Consider the following 16,641-nt stretch of genomic DNA (forward strand, 5'->3'; position numbering starts at 1 on the left):
GCTTGCTAAGATTGAGTTACATGACTGCTGATCTGTACAGCAGTATTGGAAGCCTTATATGGTGGGCAAAAATGTTTATGAAATTCTCTATATTAGTGGTCCCCAAACCTTTTGGCACCAGGGAGCAGTTTTGCCACTGCCACCATGGCCTGCCCCCTCCCTTCCCTTCCCCAGCGCTATGCCATGCTGCACTCCCCACCTGCCCTTCGCAGTGTCACAATGTGGTGCCATGCTTTGTCACCCCCCCCCCCCCACACGACGAGGCTCAGCTCCTTGCCACTGCCAGGGCCCATCCCCTCCCTTTCCTTCCCCAGCGCTGTGCTGTGCTCCGCCCCCCCCCCCCGCACCAGTGCAATCAGAGGAGGCTCAGAGGTTTGGAGTTGGCCCTGCCTGCTTCGATAGGGCCTGGGCTGATTCTAAGTTGTTTGAAGAGCAAGCTGAAGGAAATGAGGGTGGGAGAAGCCTCCTTCAGCATGCTATTCAAATAACTTAGAATCAACCCGGGCCCTGCCGAAGTGTCCCGAGCCTCGTTGCGGCGCCTCTCTGATTGCACTGGGGGGGGGGTGGGCAATGGGGCTCGGTTTTACCCACTTTGGCAGGGCCTGGGCTGATTCTATTTGAATAGCGTGCTGAAGGAGGCTTCTCCCCCCCTTAACTTCCAGAAGTGAGGGAGGGGCGAAACTCGTCCTTCCGCAGCCTGCTCTTCAAACAACTTAGAATCAGCCCGGGGCCTGTTGAAGCGGGTAGGGCCAACTCTGAGCCTCCAAGCCTCCTCTGATTGCATGGGTGGGGGAGGCAGGGAGCACGGTATGGTGCTGGGGAACGGAAGGGAGGGGACAGGGCCTGGCAGTGGCAGGGAGCTGAGCCTTGACATGTGGAGCGGGGGTGATGGAGTGTGGCACCACGTTGTGGCACTGTGAAGGGCAGGGGGTGGTGGCAGGGAGTGGTGGCCCAATTGCTAACAGGCTACGGACCGGTACTGATCCATGTCCTGTGGGTTGGTAACCCCTGCTCTATATTATTGGTTGACTGTTATACATTGATGAATTAATGCTGCAATTTGTTAGTTCATGAGTTGATTATAATATTGTAAAGCCTTGATTTGTGAGTAATGAGTGTTTATTTTTTTTATGAATTGTAGTTGGTTGTTTATAATACCGGATAAAGTTTGTAACTGTGGATGGAATGTAATTGATAGATAATTGTAATAAATAGTCACATATTTTGTTATAATATATTCAATTGATTTATGAATGTATATTTAGTTCTTTATAATTTTGTAAGCCTTTTCACACAGTGAGTTTCCTTTGTATATAGTTTTTACACTGTTTCCCAGTTTTTGTATACTAGAGTTGAAATTGTCTCCCGTTGATATTTTGAGCTGCCTTGTCTCGGCTGAATGGATCTGAAAATGGGTGCCTGAGTGAGTACCTTAACCTGGAAACCCACAGCCAAAGGGGGACATTACAACAGGGACCCAAGTTTTTTTATATTATGAACTCCTCCCCCCAATACTAGATCATTAAACTAGGGTCTATTTTAAAAGGTTGCTGTCTGTATTAAGGATAAAAACAGGCCCTGCCATTTAGCTGGAGAATTTAAAGGCTGTAATCTGGTTGTACAGTCAAAGTTTATCTCACTGCCATGAGGTAAGAGGCAGATCATGAGTTGTCAGAGCTCCATTGATTTTCCTGGATGCTTTAATTTATGCCTACTGAAGATCTAATGGAAAGTGCATAGTTCTTTCTGTTTCTTGTCTATTGGGATGGTATTATATGCACATAAATCCAATAAAATCTCTGATGTCATATGTATTAAACAATCCCAATTCATGTGGAGAATTATTGCTTTGAAAGATTCACCTTGATAGTTCCAGCAAACGTTGAAGAAACAAGTTCAGTTAATGACAATTTGATTATTCATGGGTGCAGCTGCATTTGAGTTGGTATAAATAGTGAGACAGATAAATACAGATATAAATCTATCAGCAAATCCACATGTTAATATGTTATTGGTTGGATTAATTTCATTTTGTCCATTGCCATAGCTATCGTTTGAGGGTTCAGTCCTGTACATGAGATTTAAAGTTGTACTTAAGTTGTGGTATTGATTCTGCAGATCAGGGTGATGATTCTGCAGATTTATGGGGTTAAATGAGTTTTTCAAACCACTAAATCTGAGTGAAGATAGAAACATTCCTAAACAGATTGTGGTCATGGATGTTGAATATGCATTAATAAACACATGCTGTGGAAATGTACAAAGACAAAAGATGCAGAATTTTCAATATTCCATTTATTTAAGTTTTGAGAACAGGTACCTCTGTTATATGTTCTTTAGAGGGTTATTTGTTTTCCATTGATGTATACTCCTATAAGAAGGCCCTTTGGACTACAGCCTAATACCCCAGTTTGGAGAGATTCCATGGTGGGCATGGGTGGCTGCCAGTACAGTAGTAGTACCACTGGTTGGTTTTCTAAGGACATTCTCAGTGTGTGTGTGCATGGGGAGGCAACCCTCCAAGGCACTTTTCCCCATGGAGTACGAGGAGAAAGGAAGCAAAGATCCAGTTGCATGCTACCATGGCTGCTCCAAGGCACAAAGCCCCTCCCCCCCAAAAAAAGAAAAAAAAAAGTAAAACTGAGGTCAGGCTTGAACCTCAGTCCCCACACCAAAGGCCAGAAATGAGGAAGGAAGATGCAAAAGAGACATGCTATCAGGCTATAGGTCTACATCACTGCAGCCCAGTATTTAGGACAGCCCAGTTGAAGAGCTGCCCCAGACAGCAACCATTTGGCTGAGCCACCTCTTCACAATTTCTCCATGCTGTTCCCCATGCACTCCAGTGTCAACTTGCATGGTTCATCAAATGCCAGCAGTGCTGTGAAGGAGTGTGAAACACAGATACCTGCACCTCTTGCTACAGCAGATGCATCTCAAGTTGGACCATCTGCTAGCCTGCTCCCCATGCAAGCTACACACAGTAGCCAGCAGAGTGCATGAGTTGTGCATTGTTCTGTGGATGAGTGGTCATGTTAGTCTGTTGCGGCTATTTGCAACATGTCAGAAGAGGTGAGCTGCAAGGTATGAAAGCTCCTAGAGAGCTACATACTGTCATTCTTTAAGGTACCTCTGGACTTGTGTTACATTTTTGCAACTAAACAAAATAGCATTCCAATAGAACCTTAAAGACTGACATTAATCCCAACATGAGATTCCCTGAGACAGAGCTCCTCCTGCCTTAGATGTGTGAAGGAAACTATTCTGGGGAGGCCTATGGAGAAATCACAGACTGGGGGAGGAGTTGGGGCACAGAGGGGCATGGCATAAGTGGGGTGAGAGTACGAGGGGTCAGGGAGCAATGCCGTCCTTGTCACAGCATCCTTGGGGGGACAGTGCCAAACAGATGTCTGAGTTGCGATGCTGCAGGAACATCACCCCCAGGGCAGAGTGTCAGGATCCACACTGGGCCCTGCAGCCAAGCGATATTGCATTGGGAATGTCATCCTTCCAGGTGTCCTCCCTGTTGAATCACTGCTTGCACAGACATTGAACAAATAAATATGGAATGAAAATGAACAGAGCAGTGGCCCTGACTACTGCAGCCAAGGTTTAGGGAGATCCCTTTGTCAGGATTCCGTCCCTCTGGAGCATGCCATAGCCATCCTAATGACACCCATCCACTGTGTGGACTGCACCTCAACTACATTCACTCCATCAGATCTTGCTGATGCATCGAGCTCCTACCCTGAATGGCAAGAGATTCCAGCTGCCAGTCACACCCCCATTCCAGTTGTTACCCCTACCTGCGGGAGTAGAGTAGACATCCTGGTAAGGGACCATGCCAATAGCCCATTATAGGGCTGCTAGCATCCTTGCCACCCCACCCACCACCCCCCCCCCCCCAATCATAGCCAGAACTGCTAGGAACCTTTTCCTGGGGAAGTATGCCTCATCTCATGACCTGGGGCAAACTGCTGGGTGCAGCTGCTTTGAGTTTCTTTCATATTTACATACTGCTAGACTTGGCTGTAGGGCTGCATACAAGGGGAAAGGGTGTGTGTGCAGAATCCCTGGTCATACCTGCTGGAACCCCACCCCTACTCATCTGTCAGTATGTGGTTGCTCCTTTGGTATGTGTTTCTGCAACAGGGTGCTGGATTGAGACATACTAATCACACAACAAGGAGATTTGCTCTCCTTCTTGGGTGTAAGCGCTAAGTGCCCTCTCTGTGGTGTTAAATGCCCTCTTAATGTCTTTCCTACCATGACAGTGGAATGCTGTGTGCTCCAAATATGCATCAAAAACCTCAGAGACAGAGCTGTGTGCTGTGTGTCCTGAGATATCGGACACCCTGGCTGAGGTTTATGTAATGCTGGGGGCACACCGTAAGGGCACAGTCCTAACCAGATCTATTTAGAAGTAAATCTGATTTCATTCAATGGGTCTTATTCTCAAGAAAGTACGATTGCATTGTTAATTTTCACATAGATCTTTAGGTCAGTGAATATTATCTAGAAAAGGAAACTTATTGAAGTGCATAGTCACATTTAAAAACAAACTAGGTACAATGTTAGGACTATATTTTAAAACTCTACAAGTGTTTCCCAAGTGACATTTGTGCTCAAGGAAAGAGAATTTTTATGAGGCTTACTTCAAATAGACATACAAGCAATTGATAATACTATAGCTTTATAGCAAGGAAAAGGGAACATATTTCTTTTAAACATTTTTTAGGGAAAAGCAAATCATAAAAAATTATACCTAGAATACACCTTATGTGTGACTGTCAGAAAAAGGAATTCAGAGTGGATATCTCTCATTACAGGAGGGAAGGTGGCATGGTATACTCTGATTTCATCAAATCTCAGAAGTTAAGCATGGTACTTGGAATGGAGACTACCAAGGAAGGCCCTGCAGAGGAAAGCAATGACAAACAACCTCTGCTTCTTACTTGCCTTGCAAGCCCCTTACTGGGGTTTCTGTAAGTCAGCTGTGACTTAAGGGCACTTTACACACTCCTTTCCTATTACATTTCATTATTGTTCTGTTGTTGGCTGGCTCTGCACGCACTGAATTCTACTTTGCCTGCCTTTTGGTTTAACATGGAAAATTTCTAAAATTAATTTTGGAAATGATGTATGTATAATTTGCTGTTTTCATATTGCTTCTTTTTCTTCCTTACAAATTCCCAATGGGTATGAGCACATTTAGACACAGATAAAAATACCATGTATAGGCTTCCCAATCCCCAGGTCCCAGCGAGGGATCCCCCGGTTTTACAGGCTTCCCCCCTCCCCCAGCCAGCTGGCCAGCGGGGGAAGCTCCACCCCCACAGCCATTATGCACCTCCAGGAACGATTCCCATAGGGAATGATGGGGAATTGATCCGCGGGTGTCAGGGGCTCTGGGGGGGCTGTTTTTTGAGGTAGAGGTGCCAAATTTTCTGTATAGCATCTAGTGCCTCTCCCCAAAATAGCTCCCAAGTTTCAAAAGGATTGGACCAGGGGGTCCAATTCTATGAGCCCCAAAAGAAGGTGCCCCTATGCTTCATTATTTTCTATGGAAGGAAGGCATTCTAAAAGGTGTGCTGTCCCTTTAAATGTGATGGCCAGAACTCCCTTGGAGTTCAATTACGCTTGTCACACCCTTGCTCCTGGCTCCTCCCCCAATGTCTCCTGGCTCCACCCCCAAAGTCTCCTGGCTCCACCCCCAAAGTCCCCAGATATTTCTTGAATTGGACTTGGCAACCCTAACCATGTAACAAGAACTATTGAAACAATTGCATTATCAAACCCTTCTCATCATGATTCCGTTTTTTTCATAAAGAAAGAAGTAGCTGACTAGCACTCTTAAAAAAAATTAAATGTGGAGAGTAGGAAGGAAGAAACAAGACACTTTCTTCCTCCCAGCTGATTTGCCACCAGCGCAGCAGCATAGAGCTTCAGCTAGGTTGATCTGGAAGCTTACGGAGCCCCATTCTGGTGGCATCATGTGGAGTCACATGGGGTTTCAAGGCACTTGAGTGCACATAGTCAAGGGAAAAGAGCAATCAAAGCAATTCCCTTTGTATGCATGAGAATTAGTAGTAGATTATATGAAACTTGTAGAACTGGAATGGTTCCAGGTTGCATTCCTAAAGTGGAACATGTATATGTCAGGAATGGAGGAACACATTTAAAAAGAAAGCTAGAATATTTTCCAGTATGATATTTATTAAAGATGTACATGCATATCTTTACAGGGTAGTTGGTGCTGTACATTTTGGATGAGAAATGCATGGAACACTACTTAGTATATAGAAAAATGCTGAATTTGCTTGTTAGGTAATAATAACATGAACATCAGTTGTAAGGTTTTGAAATGTAGGTGGCACTGTTAACATGAAATGTATAAAGTCAAACTTTCTCATGCTAAGAATAAATTAACCAATGTCGTCTTCATTTACTAATAAACCCTCTTTTGGGGAAGAACCAATTAGAAGTCAAGACTGAGACTCAGTAACAGTACTCGGTGGAGGAAAATCTGCTCAGGCTGTATGGTTGCTGTAAATTCCCTTTAGTGAGCATTACACTGACAGTCTTGTTAAGTCACTAGTTCAAAAGGCTACTGATTGAAGCATTCCAATTACTGCTTATGTATGATTTTTAATGATGATGAAAGAGTCTTGAGCAGGTTCAGAGTGTTTTTGTCATAAAAATGAGTAATGAAGGAAAGCCACCCCATCAGGATTTACATTGCACAGTGTATTTCTCTGTGTGCATGTGTTTAGAGTATTTGATACTTATTAGGAGCTTGACGTTTAGTACAGAAGACATCACAGTTTGCAGAAGATCTGATGAAGAGGGAGACAAGAGGCCAAAGAGGGTGGGGAAAGATCTTTTTTTGAGCAGGAATGCACAGGAACACAATTCCGACTGGCTTGGCACAAGGGGTTTGTGGCCTAATATGCAAATAAGTTCCTGCTGGGCTTTTTCTCCAAAAAAGCACTGTACAAAACAATGGTGACATCAGGGGGTGTGACTTAATATAAAAATGAGTTCCTGCTGTTTTTTTTCTACAAAAAAAGCCCTGGAAAAGACCAAAAAAGAGTAAGAAGCAAAGGCTTGAGCTGTCAGCTCAGTGAAGGTCCATTCAAGGGTGGACTTTACCTCAGGGTTTTTGAGGCAGCTATCTTGGGCCTCATGCTGGAGAACAGGGCTGCCAAGCTCCCAGGGGGGTGGGGGTTCTCCCACTTGGGGTTCCCAACCCACTATTCCATAGTGGGCCAGTGGGGGATCCCCTCTCAATGTCGCTGGTGTGATGATGTCACTCGTAAGTGATGTCATTGTGCCAGCGATGTTGTGTGCTGGCTGCTCTAGGAGCTTCTAGGAAAACTCTATGGTTTTCCCAGATGCTCTAGCAGTTTGGGAGGAAAACTCTATGGTACCATAGAGTACCAGAGCCAGAGGCCTACTGGAGAGGGTTGTACTGAGAGCCTCCCTCCCTGTGGCAAGCTGCTCCAGTTGCTGCCATGAAGTCATTGCTGGTCCCCCATGCTACCTGAGCATCAGGCAGGGAAGGGTAATCTGCTGTAGGGTGGTGGGCCCCAAAATGTCCTATTAGGGTTGCCAGATCCCTTGATGGAGGTGAGGGCCCCCAAGACAGGCCTTGCACCCAAACTGACTATCAGTTGGCTGATGGGGGAAATCAGTAGAAGGAAGAAGGTCCAGGCCATGTTGCCAGCATTCCATGAGAAGTGATATCATCAAATCAGTGACTTCCAGGTGACACTGGGCAAAAACTCTATGGTAAAAGCTGGTTTTAATATCGAGTTTTTGTACAAATACAAGTGTCATGATGACATCACTTCTTGTGTGGTGCCAGCAATGTGGCCTGAGCCCTTTTCTTTCTCCTGGTAAGTCCCTCCATCCTCTGCTGGTTTCCAGGAGGGACCTGGCAACCCTATGACCTGTAGCTTAGACCATACCCTGCCTGAGAGTGAGACTCAGGCAGTACAGCAGGAGGAAGAACAGTTGCAGGGTGGTACTTCTTAACTGTCCTCCAGCTGATTCCCCCCTCACCCCATGCTGCCTGTGAAATTTTGGGGACCCATTCTCAAGTTTTGCCAAAAGCTCCAGAATCATTAAATCCACTCCCGGGTCCAGTTCACTTAGCAAAGAACTGAGATTGCAGTTACTTTGAAAGGTAGAGTTTATGGCATTATACTCTGTTTATGGCATTATCCATCTGAGGGTCTATCCTTAAAATCTCATAAAGGTAAAAGGTAAAGGTAGTCCCTGTGCAAGCATCAGTCGTTTCTGACTCTGGAGTGCTTTCACAACATTTTCATGGCAGACTTTTTACGGGGTGGTTTGCCATTGCCTTCCCCAGTCATCTACACTTTCCCCCCAGCAAGCTGGGTACTCATTTTACTGACCTCGGAAGGATGGAAGGCTGAGTCAACCTTGAGTCGGCTACCTGAACCTAGCTTCCACCGGGATTGAACTCAGGTCATGAACAGAGTTTAGGACGGAAGTACTGCAGCTTTACCACTCTGCGCCACAGGGCTCATCTGTAAAATCTAATGGAGTTACCCAAACCAGGATTGGCATCCCTAGCTAGATTGGGTACCCTACAACTATACAAGCCTGGGTTTTGAACTAATAGGGTACATTTAGAGTGTACAGATTTGGGAACAAATTCTGACTCCATTTATAAGAGCCTTGCATTAGAAATGAAAATATATTTCTCTCTCCTAGCCAAGAAAAAAAGGAGGAGTCAGGGAAGGTGTACAGATATGTCACAAATTTGGCCAAAGGAGAGGAGGTGGATGGCTCATGATCCTAATTCTAAATAAGAAAATGGAGGTCTCTCCCCTCCATTTCATAGTTCTTGTTTACACTATTGAGCTAGGTTTGGACAGGCAATTTGAACACCTCAAATTATATCATTCTTTACCAAGAATCTTTTAGGAAGAAATTGTAATGCAAGGAATGTTCTTTGGCAGAATATTAACATGGCTAGACCATTTTATGGCTATACCCTGAGAGACCTTGATTAAATCATCTGGTAGCTACTGGGCAATGTATGCCTTCATTTTGGAGATGCTATTGTCATCTTCAGCAAGTACAGTGAGATTAGGTATAGTCCTGCACACTCTGCTGGCTTTCTTACTTTGTTCTGATCATAGGGCAAAAGTGATTGACTCCATGTCACGACAGTGAGAAAGGAACTGGTCCCATCCTCAAGATGTAGGGCAGGGGGGATTTGTCTGTCAGCAACAGTTTTTAAATGCTGTTTCTTCTTTTTATTTGGCATGTTTTGAAAATGTTTGATATTTTTTTTGCTTGAAAATTATCGGCCTAAAACCAAAGTATGCATTTTAAAGATTCATTTTTCATTCAGTATCTTATTCTCAAGTTTCTATATCTACCGTATAATAATACTGATTCAGTTGCTAAGATAGTGGTTGGATAGTGATTTTCTGATTTCAATGCAAAGGTCTTTTTCTAATCATCTCTAAAGGTATGTGTGTTCCCTGGTAGTTTATCTATTCAACCTGTGCTCCCTATCATTTTTTTTCTAGGATGGAGTTGGCGTAGATGAGAAGTTGTCTTTAAGACGGGTAGCTGTTGTTGAAGATTTCTTTGACATTATCTATTCCATGCATGTGGAAACAGGGCCTAATGGAGAACAAATCAGAAAACATGCTGGACAAAAAAGAACGTACAAAGCAGTAAGTAAAACAAGCTAAACAAAACATTGCTATACCTGGAATTTATTATCAAAGTGGCATAGATGGAATTGTGATTTCTCTTGCAGTCATCGCACTGAATTGCTAATTATTCTATGTGTTTATCTTCAGTCATTATACAAAATCTACAGACATGCTTTAATACTAATCACTAGTCATGTATATGTACTGTGTGATGTTTGTTTTGTACAAATTGAATTATTTGAATTAGTTTTTAATATGGAAATGTTCATATTATAGCACTAGAATTTTCAGCTCCAACTTGGAAAATTCCTAGATTTGGGGACAGTGACTGGGGAAGGGCAGCATTTAGGAAGGAAAAGGAGCTCAGCTGGGATATGATGCCATAGAGCAGGGGTGTCAAACTAATTTGTTATGAGGGTTGGATCTCACATAAATGAGACCGTGTCAAGATGGGCCAGGCTGTGTTGGGCTGGACCATGTGTGTACCTATTTAAAATTAGGTAGCAGAGATATAAACTTTTTAAAGGACACAAACATGACTAAAGGTTTTTTTTTTTTTAAACATAAAAATAAAACATGCTTAAAACATTAGCACTTGTTGGTCTTAAAGGTGCTTTTTTTATATTTCTCCCATGGGATCCAGGGAACTGGGTAAAGGAAGCTCTGGCTCTTTCCCTTCCTCCTAAGGGGACCAGGAGGGGAAGGAGCCTCAAATAATGGAGAAAATTGAGGTTTTGCTCTGTAAGCTCCTGTGTGATTGAGTAAGCTTTGCAAAGCAAGTTGAGATGCAAAAAGGAGCAAGAGAGAGGGAGAAGGAAGTACAACAAGAGCCAGTTGCTCGATAGAAGCTCTCTAGGGGCCTGGTTTGGCCCCCGGGCCACATGTTTGACACTCCTTCAACAGAGTCTGCCCTTCAAAAGCTGGCATTTCGTCCAAGGGAACTATGTTCCCATGCTATCTCTGTTGTCTAGATATCAGTTGTAATTACAGGAGGTCTCCAGGCCCCACTTTGTGTTTGGTAAGAACATAAGAGAAGCCATGTTGGATCAAGCCAATGGCCCATCCAGTCCAATACTCTGTGTCACACAGTGGCAAAAATTTTTATATATACACACACACTGTGGCTAATATGTAATTCTATATGGCACCACAATACCTTGCAAACAGGGCATTTGTAACCATCTAGGTACACACCTAGATAGTTACAAACTATTTATTTCACCTCAAATAAATATCACAAACTGAAAACCAAGGATATAGACAGAGAATTGTGATTGGGTGTCTGGTAAAAATGATGGATCAAAATAAGATTACATTTTTGATTGCTGACTCCTATACATTTGTATTAACTGACCAGTGGCATATCTGAAAGGTGGGCTGTGAGTGTTATTGAACCTCCTTCCTACAAATTTTGCTGTCATGTGCCCACTTTCTGATCTCTTCCTTGAACTTTGTTCTCTGTTCCTGCACCACTATAGAATGCTTACTCTTATACCACAGTGGATAATTGGAGATGGGGTGTTACAGCCTTTTCCTGGTACCATTAATTCTTTACCTGTTCAGATGGCACAAAGGGGCTAGAATGTACTCAATTTTGACTTAATTTAATTTACAATTAACTGTCTCATGAGCAGTTTCCTCTAATTATAGCTCTATTAACCAGAGCAGGAAATTATGTAATGATGGTGCAATTAAATATAACAATGCCAACCAATCATGTTATTTGATAACTGTTTTAAAATTCTGATTGCACTTGTATGAAATTATTGAATTAAAAAAACCCCAAAACAACGTGCATTTTCATAAATATTTTTTTTTTTAAAATAAGGTCTGTGAAAATTACTTAACAGGGATGTATATTTTAAAAAAATAATTTCATTTTGTTTCCAAACTTTAACTTGTTTTCACATTTATTTGTTTTTATTTCATTTTTTCTGTATATAGTGGGAAACACATTCATAACTTGTTTTCTATTCTGTTTGAATGACATTCTCAGGGGTTATTCCAGAGAAGTAGCTGTATTATTCTGTATCAACAGAATAAAAGAGGAGCTGAGTGGCCCTTTAAAGTCTAACAAAGTTTATTCCAGAGTAAGCTTTTGGGAGTCAAAGATGCTCTGGCTCATGAAAGGTTTTGCTAAAATGAATGTTGTTAGTCTTTATAGTGGACTCCTATTTTATTCTCAAGGATTGTATCCTTGCATACAGAAGCCTTTCTGCCAGCTATCCAAAAGATAGGACAAAGTGTTCCAGTTTCATAGGAAACTAAAATTCTGTCTTGTAGAGCTGGAAGAGGCAAACATTTTGTTCGTCCTGAAGGCTGGTAGTGTTACACAGAAGACAAAGGGAGGCATTTGGGACTCCAAAGAAGCTGGGAAAACTGTACACTGGCTCCAGAGGCACACAAAGACGCAGGCTAGGCTTGCCACTGCAAGCCTCCCCAACTCCCACTGCTGCTTGCTGTGCTGGTGGGAGGAAAAAATAATTTTAAAATCGCCATCATTGCTGCCAGTGTGACATCTTTTCTGGGTCAAACCCCACAATGATGTCACACAACTCTAGGATTCATTGGAAACTGTATGGTAATTTCTACTGAAACCTAGAGCAGTGCGATGTCATTTGGGTTTCATTTGGTCTGGAAGAGACTCATGCTGTTGATGTGGCAGCATTCCCTACCATCCTCCCCATCTCTCCACCTCCAGGTTATTGCTGGTTTGGCTGGCTGTGGTAATTTTAAAGCAGACAGAATTGTAGAGAGGTCAGAGGGAGACATTTTGACATTCTCCGTAGAAACTCCTCCAAAACAAACAGGTAGCAATGGTAGAGCCAGCAAGTTTACCTTGATTTTAGGGCGTGTTGGTGGGAAACACACTGAAATTGTCTTGAGAGAAATCATTTTAAGTATGTGGCAAGTGCAGTAATTATACACAGACAAACCAACAAACTATTAATGCATGTACACAGTAGTGGTAAGTAGGGCTGCCAATTCCATTGTGGGAAGTACCTGGAGATTTTGGGAGTGGAGCCTGGGGAGGAATCTCAGTGAGGTATACTCTCTAATACCACCTTTCAAATCAGTCATTTTCTCCAGGTGAACTGATCTCTGTCACTTGTATATCAATTATAATTCCAAGAGATCTGCAGGCCTCAACTGGAGGTTGACAGTCCTTAAGTCACAAGATTTCAGCATGCGGTATTCCTTGTGTCCTTCATGGTCTTCCCTAGATTTTTGCATGGCCAATGGCTGGGGCTTATGGGAGTTGCAGGCAAAAAACATCTGGAGAGCTACCGTTGGCCACCCTTGGTATATACAATAGGGTCCCTATTTGTTGCTATTTAGATAGTGTGAAGTTTCTCCCATTTCTTTTCCCTTTAGTATTAATTCTAGTATAAGTTTGTCCACTAATTCCATACTCTGTCTATATGTGTGCTCAGTATGTGTTACTGTACACAGAACATACCTATACATTACTTTTTCCTTGTATCCTCCCCAGGTCCACCTGATCAGTCATACATTGTATAACCCCTGGTATATACTGTCAACCATAGTAAATCATTTATGCTGTCATTCACAGACCTATACAATCTGTCAAATGCCAGAAATTACAAACACATAGTATCTATGAGAAAGTAGTAACAGGACTGCTGAGAGCCACCATAGGCCCCTGGACAAAAATCTGCCCCCCTTCATATGACCCTGATCCAAACCAAACATCATAAAACAAATCACATGACTGGCTGTTATAATAATAAAAGTATCTGCATGTCTATTGGTCTGTCTATTTGTGGCAGGCATAACTCATCAGAAAATAAACTAGGAATCTCAGAATTGGCCACCAGCTTCAGAATCACTGAGATAATTCCAGGGCCAAAATGAAAAATACATACGAGTATAAGCATCATAAACTATATTAATCCTTAAATTTAAGAAACTTATACAAGGCTTGCTACAATAAATTTTTAAAATGTGAATGTTAAGGATTTTATATATTTTGGCCCTGACCTGGATAGCGTGATTTCTTTGGACCTTGGAATCTAAGCAGGGTTGGCCCTGGTTAATAGTTGGACAGGAGACCACCCAAAGAAGTCCAGGGTCACTATGTGGAGGCAGACAATGGTAAACCACCTCTTGCCTTGAAAACCATACGGAGGGTCAACTATAAATTGGCTGTGACTTGATGGTGCTTTCCACCACCAAAAGTTTGTGTAATACAGTCTTTCATTTTCAGTTCTGAAATTAGTAGAATCTCAACTCAGCCTTCCATCCTTCCAAGGTCGGTAAAATGAGTACCCAGCTTGGAAAGCATAGATGACTGGGGAAGGCAATGGCAAACTACCCCGTAAAAAAGTCTGCTGTGAAAATATTGTGAAAGCAACGCCACCCCAGAGTTGGAAACGACTGGTACTTGCACAGGGGGCCTTTCCCACCTGATCAAATTTAGGGGTTTGTTTGGCAAATTCATATTTTATTTTCTCAATATGAGCATAAGTGCTGGGGAAAGTAATGTATGAAGCTCCCCTGCTGCCACTTACTGCCTCAGTTGCAATGATTGCTCCAAATCTTAATAGAAAGTAAAATAGGAAAAGCACTTGGGAGAGGAATCTAGTTGTTTACATGAATTGTTTGAGTGCTGTCATGTCAAAGTTTGTGGTCAAATAGATAACTTGTAATTGATGCTACTTGTGTCAGATAAGCTGAACTGGTATCTATTATATGACAACTGTCATATCATCTAACAGTGGAGCTTCTCTGTTTGTGAAGCCAAAGTACAAACAACACACCTGCTTTTTCATATCAGTCAAGCGCCTTTACAGAAATGATGTCTGACAGGTTCAAAAGGAAACAAAAAGGGTTCTGTTTAATGGGTACAGTCCTTTCCATTCTCTCCTAAGACTTTAATAGTCATGCAAAGTATAACTTTGACTATTTAATACCAACCTATATGTTACTAATCATGGGTTTTGAAATTTTAAGAACTAAACTTGCCCACTCTAGCTTGGGAAATTCCTGGAGATGTTAGGGCGATGCTTAGTAGGGTTGCCAAATCCAGTTCAAGAAATATCTGGGGACTTTGGGGGTGGAGCCAGGAGATTTTTTTTGGGGGGGGGGGAGCCAGGAGACATTGGGACGGAGCCAGGAACAAGGGTGTGACAAGCATAATTGAACTCCAAGGGAGTTCTGGCCATCACATTGAAAAGGACAGCACACCTTTTTAAATGCCTTCCTTCCATAGGAAATAATGAAGGATAGGGGCACCTTGTTTTGGGGCTCATAGAATTTGACCCCCTGGTCCAATCATTCGGAAACTTGGGGGGTATTTTGGGGATGGGTACTAGATGCTATACTGAAAAGTTGGTGCATCTACCTCAAAAAACAGCTCCCCCAAAGCCCCCGATACCTGCCGATCAATTCCACATTATTCCCTATGGGAATCGTCCATAGGGAATAATTGTCCAGTAGACATTCCCTCCCCCACTGCTTTCTGATGACCCTAAAGTGGTGTGGGGAGGGCCTCCAAACCTGGGGATTGGCAGCCCCCCCTCTCTCTCTCACACACACACTTACTGGGTCTGGTTCCTCCATAACGACATTTGAAAAGAACAGGGACTAGGCTGCTGTCTCTCTCTCTCTCTCTCTCTCTCTCTGTCTCTCCTTCACACACACACACACACACACACACTCTTAGTTGCTCTGAAACGAAAGCAAAACAAACCAAAGGACTGTGTTGCTGACCCTTCCCATGAAGTACTTCCTGCTCAATGTTAAAGGCACACACACACACACATTTTGAAATGGACCTGTTTGCATGGTGGCTGTGGGGGCAGAGCTTCCCCTGTCGGCCAGCTGGCTGTGGACGGGGTGAAGCCTGTAAAACTGGGGGATCCCCTGCTGGGATCTGGGGATTCTGAAGCCTAATGCCTGGGGAAGTTGAAATTTGGGGAGGAGAAGGTACTTAGCAGTAATGTAATGCCATAGAGCAGTGATGGCAAACCTTTTAGAGACCGAGTGCCCAAACTGCAACCCCAAACCCACTTATTTATCACAAAGTGCTAACACGGCAATTTAACCTGAATACTGAGGTTTTAGTTTAGAAAAAAACAACTCATAGTGAAATTAACAAACTGAAAGAACAAGTGGCTTGGAGAATGCATTTAAAGTTCAAGTTGCTTTCTTTCTACCTCTCCCTCCCATCACCTACTTTCTCTCAGACATCTGACGTTCGTGTCTGGTGGCTCTCACACATCTGACATTTATTCTATGTGGCTCTTATGTTAAGCAAGTTTGGCCACCTCTGCCCTACTGGGTTCCATCTAACCCCCTCCCTAAAACTGCAGGAACACCTGCAAGGAATTTTCCTCTGTGTGTTGTGCATTGTGGTTGCACCCCCCCATGTCAGAATTCCAAAGATGCCCATGAGCTCAAAAATGTTGGAGTGCTCTGTTGTCTTTCTGAAGGAGGCCCAGTTAGGGTTCCCAGGTTTGGGTAGAGAAATACCTGGAGATCCGGGGGAAGTAGCCTGAGTTTAGGGAGAGGAGGAGCTTCAATGAGATATTACTCCATAGAGTCCACCTTCCAAAGCAGCCATCTTCTCCAGAAAAAATGATCTATTATCGCCTGGAGATTTTTGTAATCGCAGGTTTCCAGCCACCATCTGTTCTGCACCCATGTTCAGAAGGGTATAATGTTCAGAAGGGTATAATGCCACAGGGTCCACCTTCCAAAGCAGATATTTTCTCCAGGAGAACTGACCTCTGTCACCTGGAGATCAGTTGTAAAAGCAACCTCTAGCTACCACCTGTAGCAGTGGTGACCAAACCATGGCTCGGGAGCTACAGATGGTTCTTTCACAATTATTGTGCAGCTGCCGAAGCCCCCACTGCCCCATCAGCCAGCTTGGAGAAGGAATTTGTTTCTTTAAATCCCTCTCCAAAGTAAGCCA

At 43.2% G+C, this 16,641-nt stretch overlaps 1 protein-coding gene across 3 annotated transcripts in view; it reads left to right on the top strand.

Moving 5' to 3' along the window:
• Positions 1 to 16,641, top strand: part of NOL4 (nucleolar protein 4) — a 262,828-nt gene that overhangs the window by 58,665 nt on the left and 187,522 nt on the right. For all 3 annotated transcript variants that reach the window (XM_060243837.1, XM_060243838.1, XM_060243839.1), the window contains exon 2: positions 9,570 to 9,719. In XM_060243837.1, the coding sequence (XP_060099820.1) occupies positions 9,570 to 9,719 (150 nt within the window). The remainder of the gene's footprint in view (positions 1 to 9,569; positions 9,720 to 16,641) is intronic.

Source organism: Heteronotia binoei, chromosome 7, assembly GCF_032191835.1.
Source record: "Heteronotia binoei isolate CCM8104 ecotype False Entrance Well chromosome 7, APGP_CSIRO_Hbin_v1, whole genome shotgun sequence".
Lineage (NCBI taxonomy): Eukaryota > Metazoa > Chordata > Lepidosauria > Squamata > Gekkonidae > Heteronotia > Heteronotia binoei.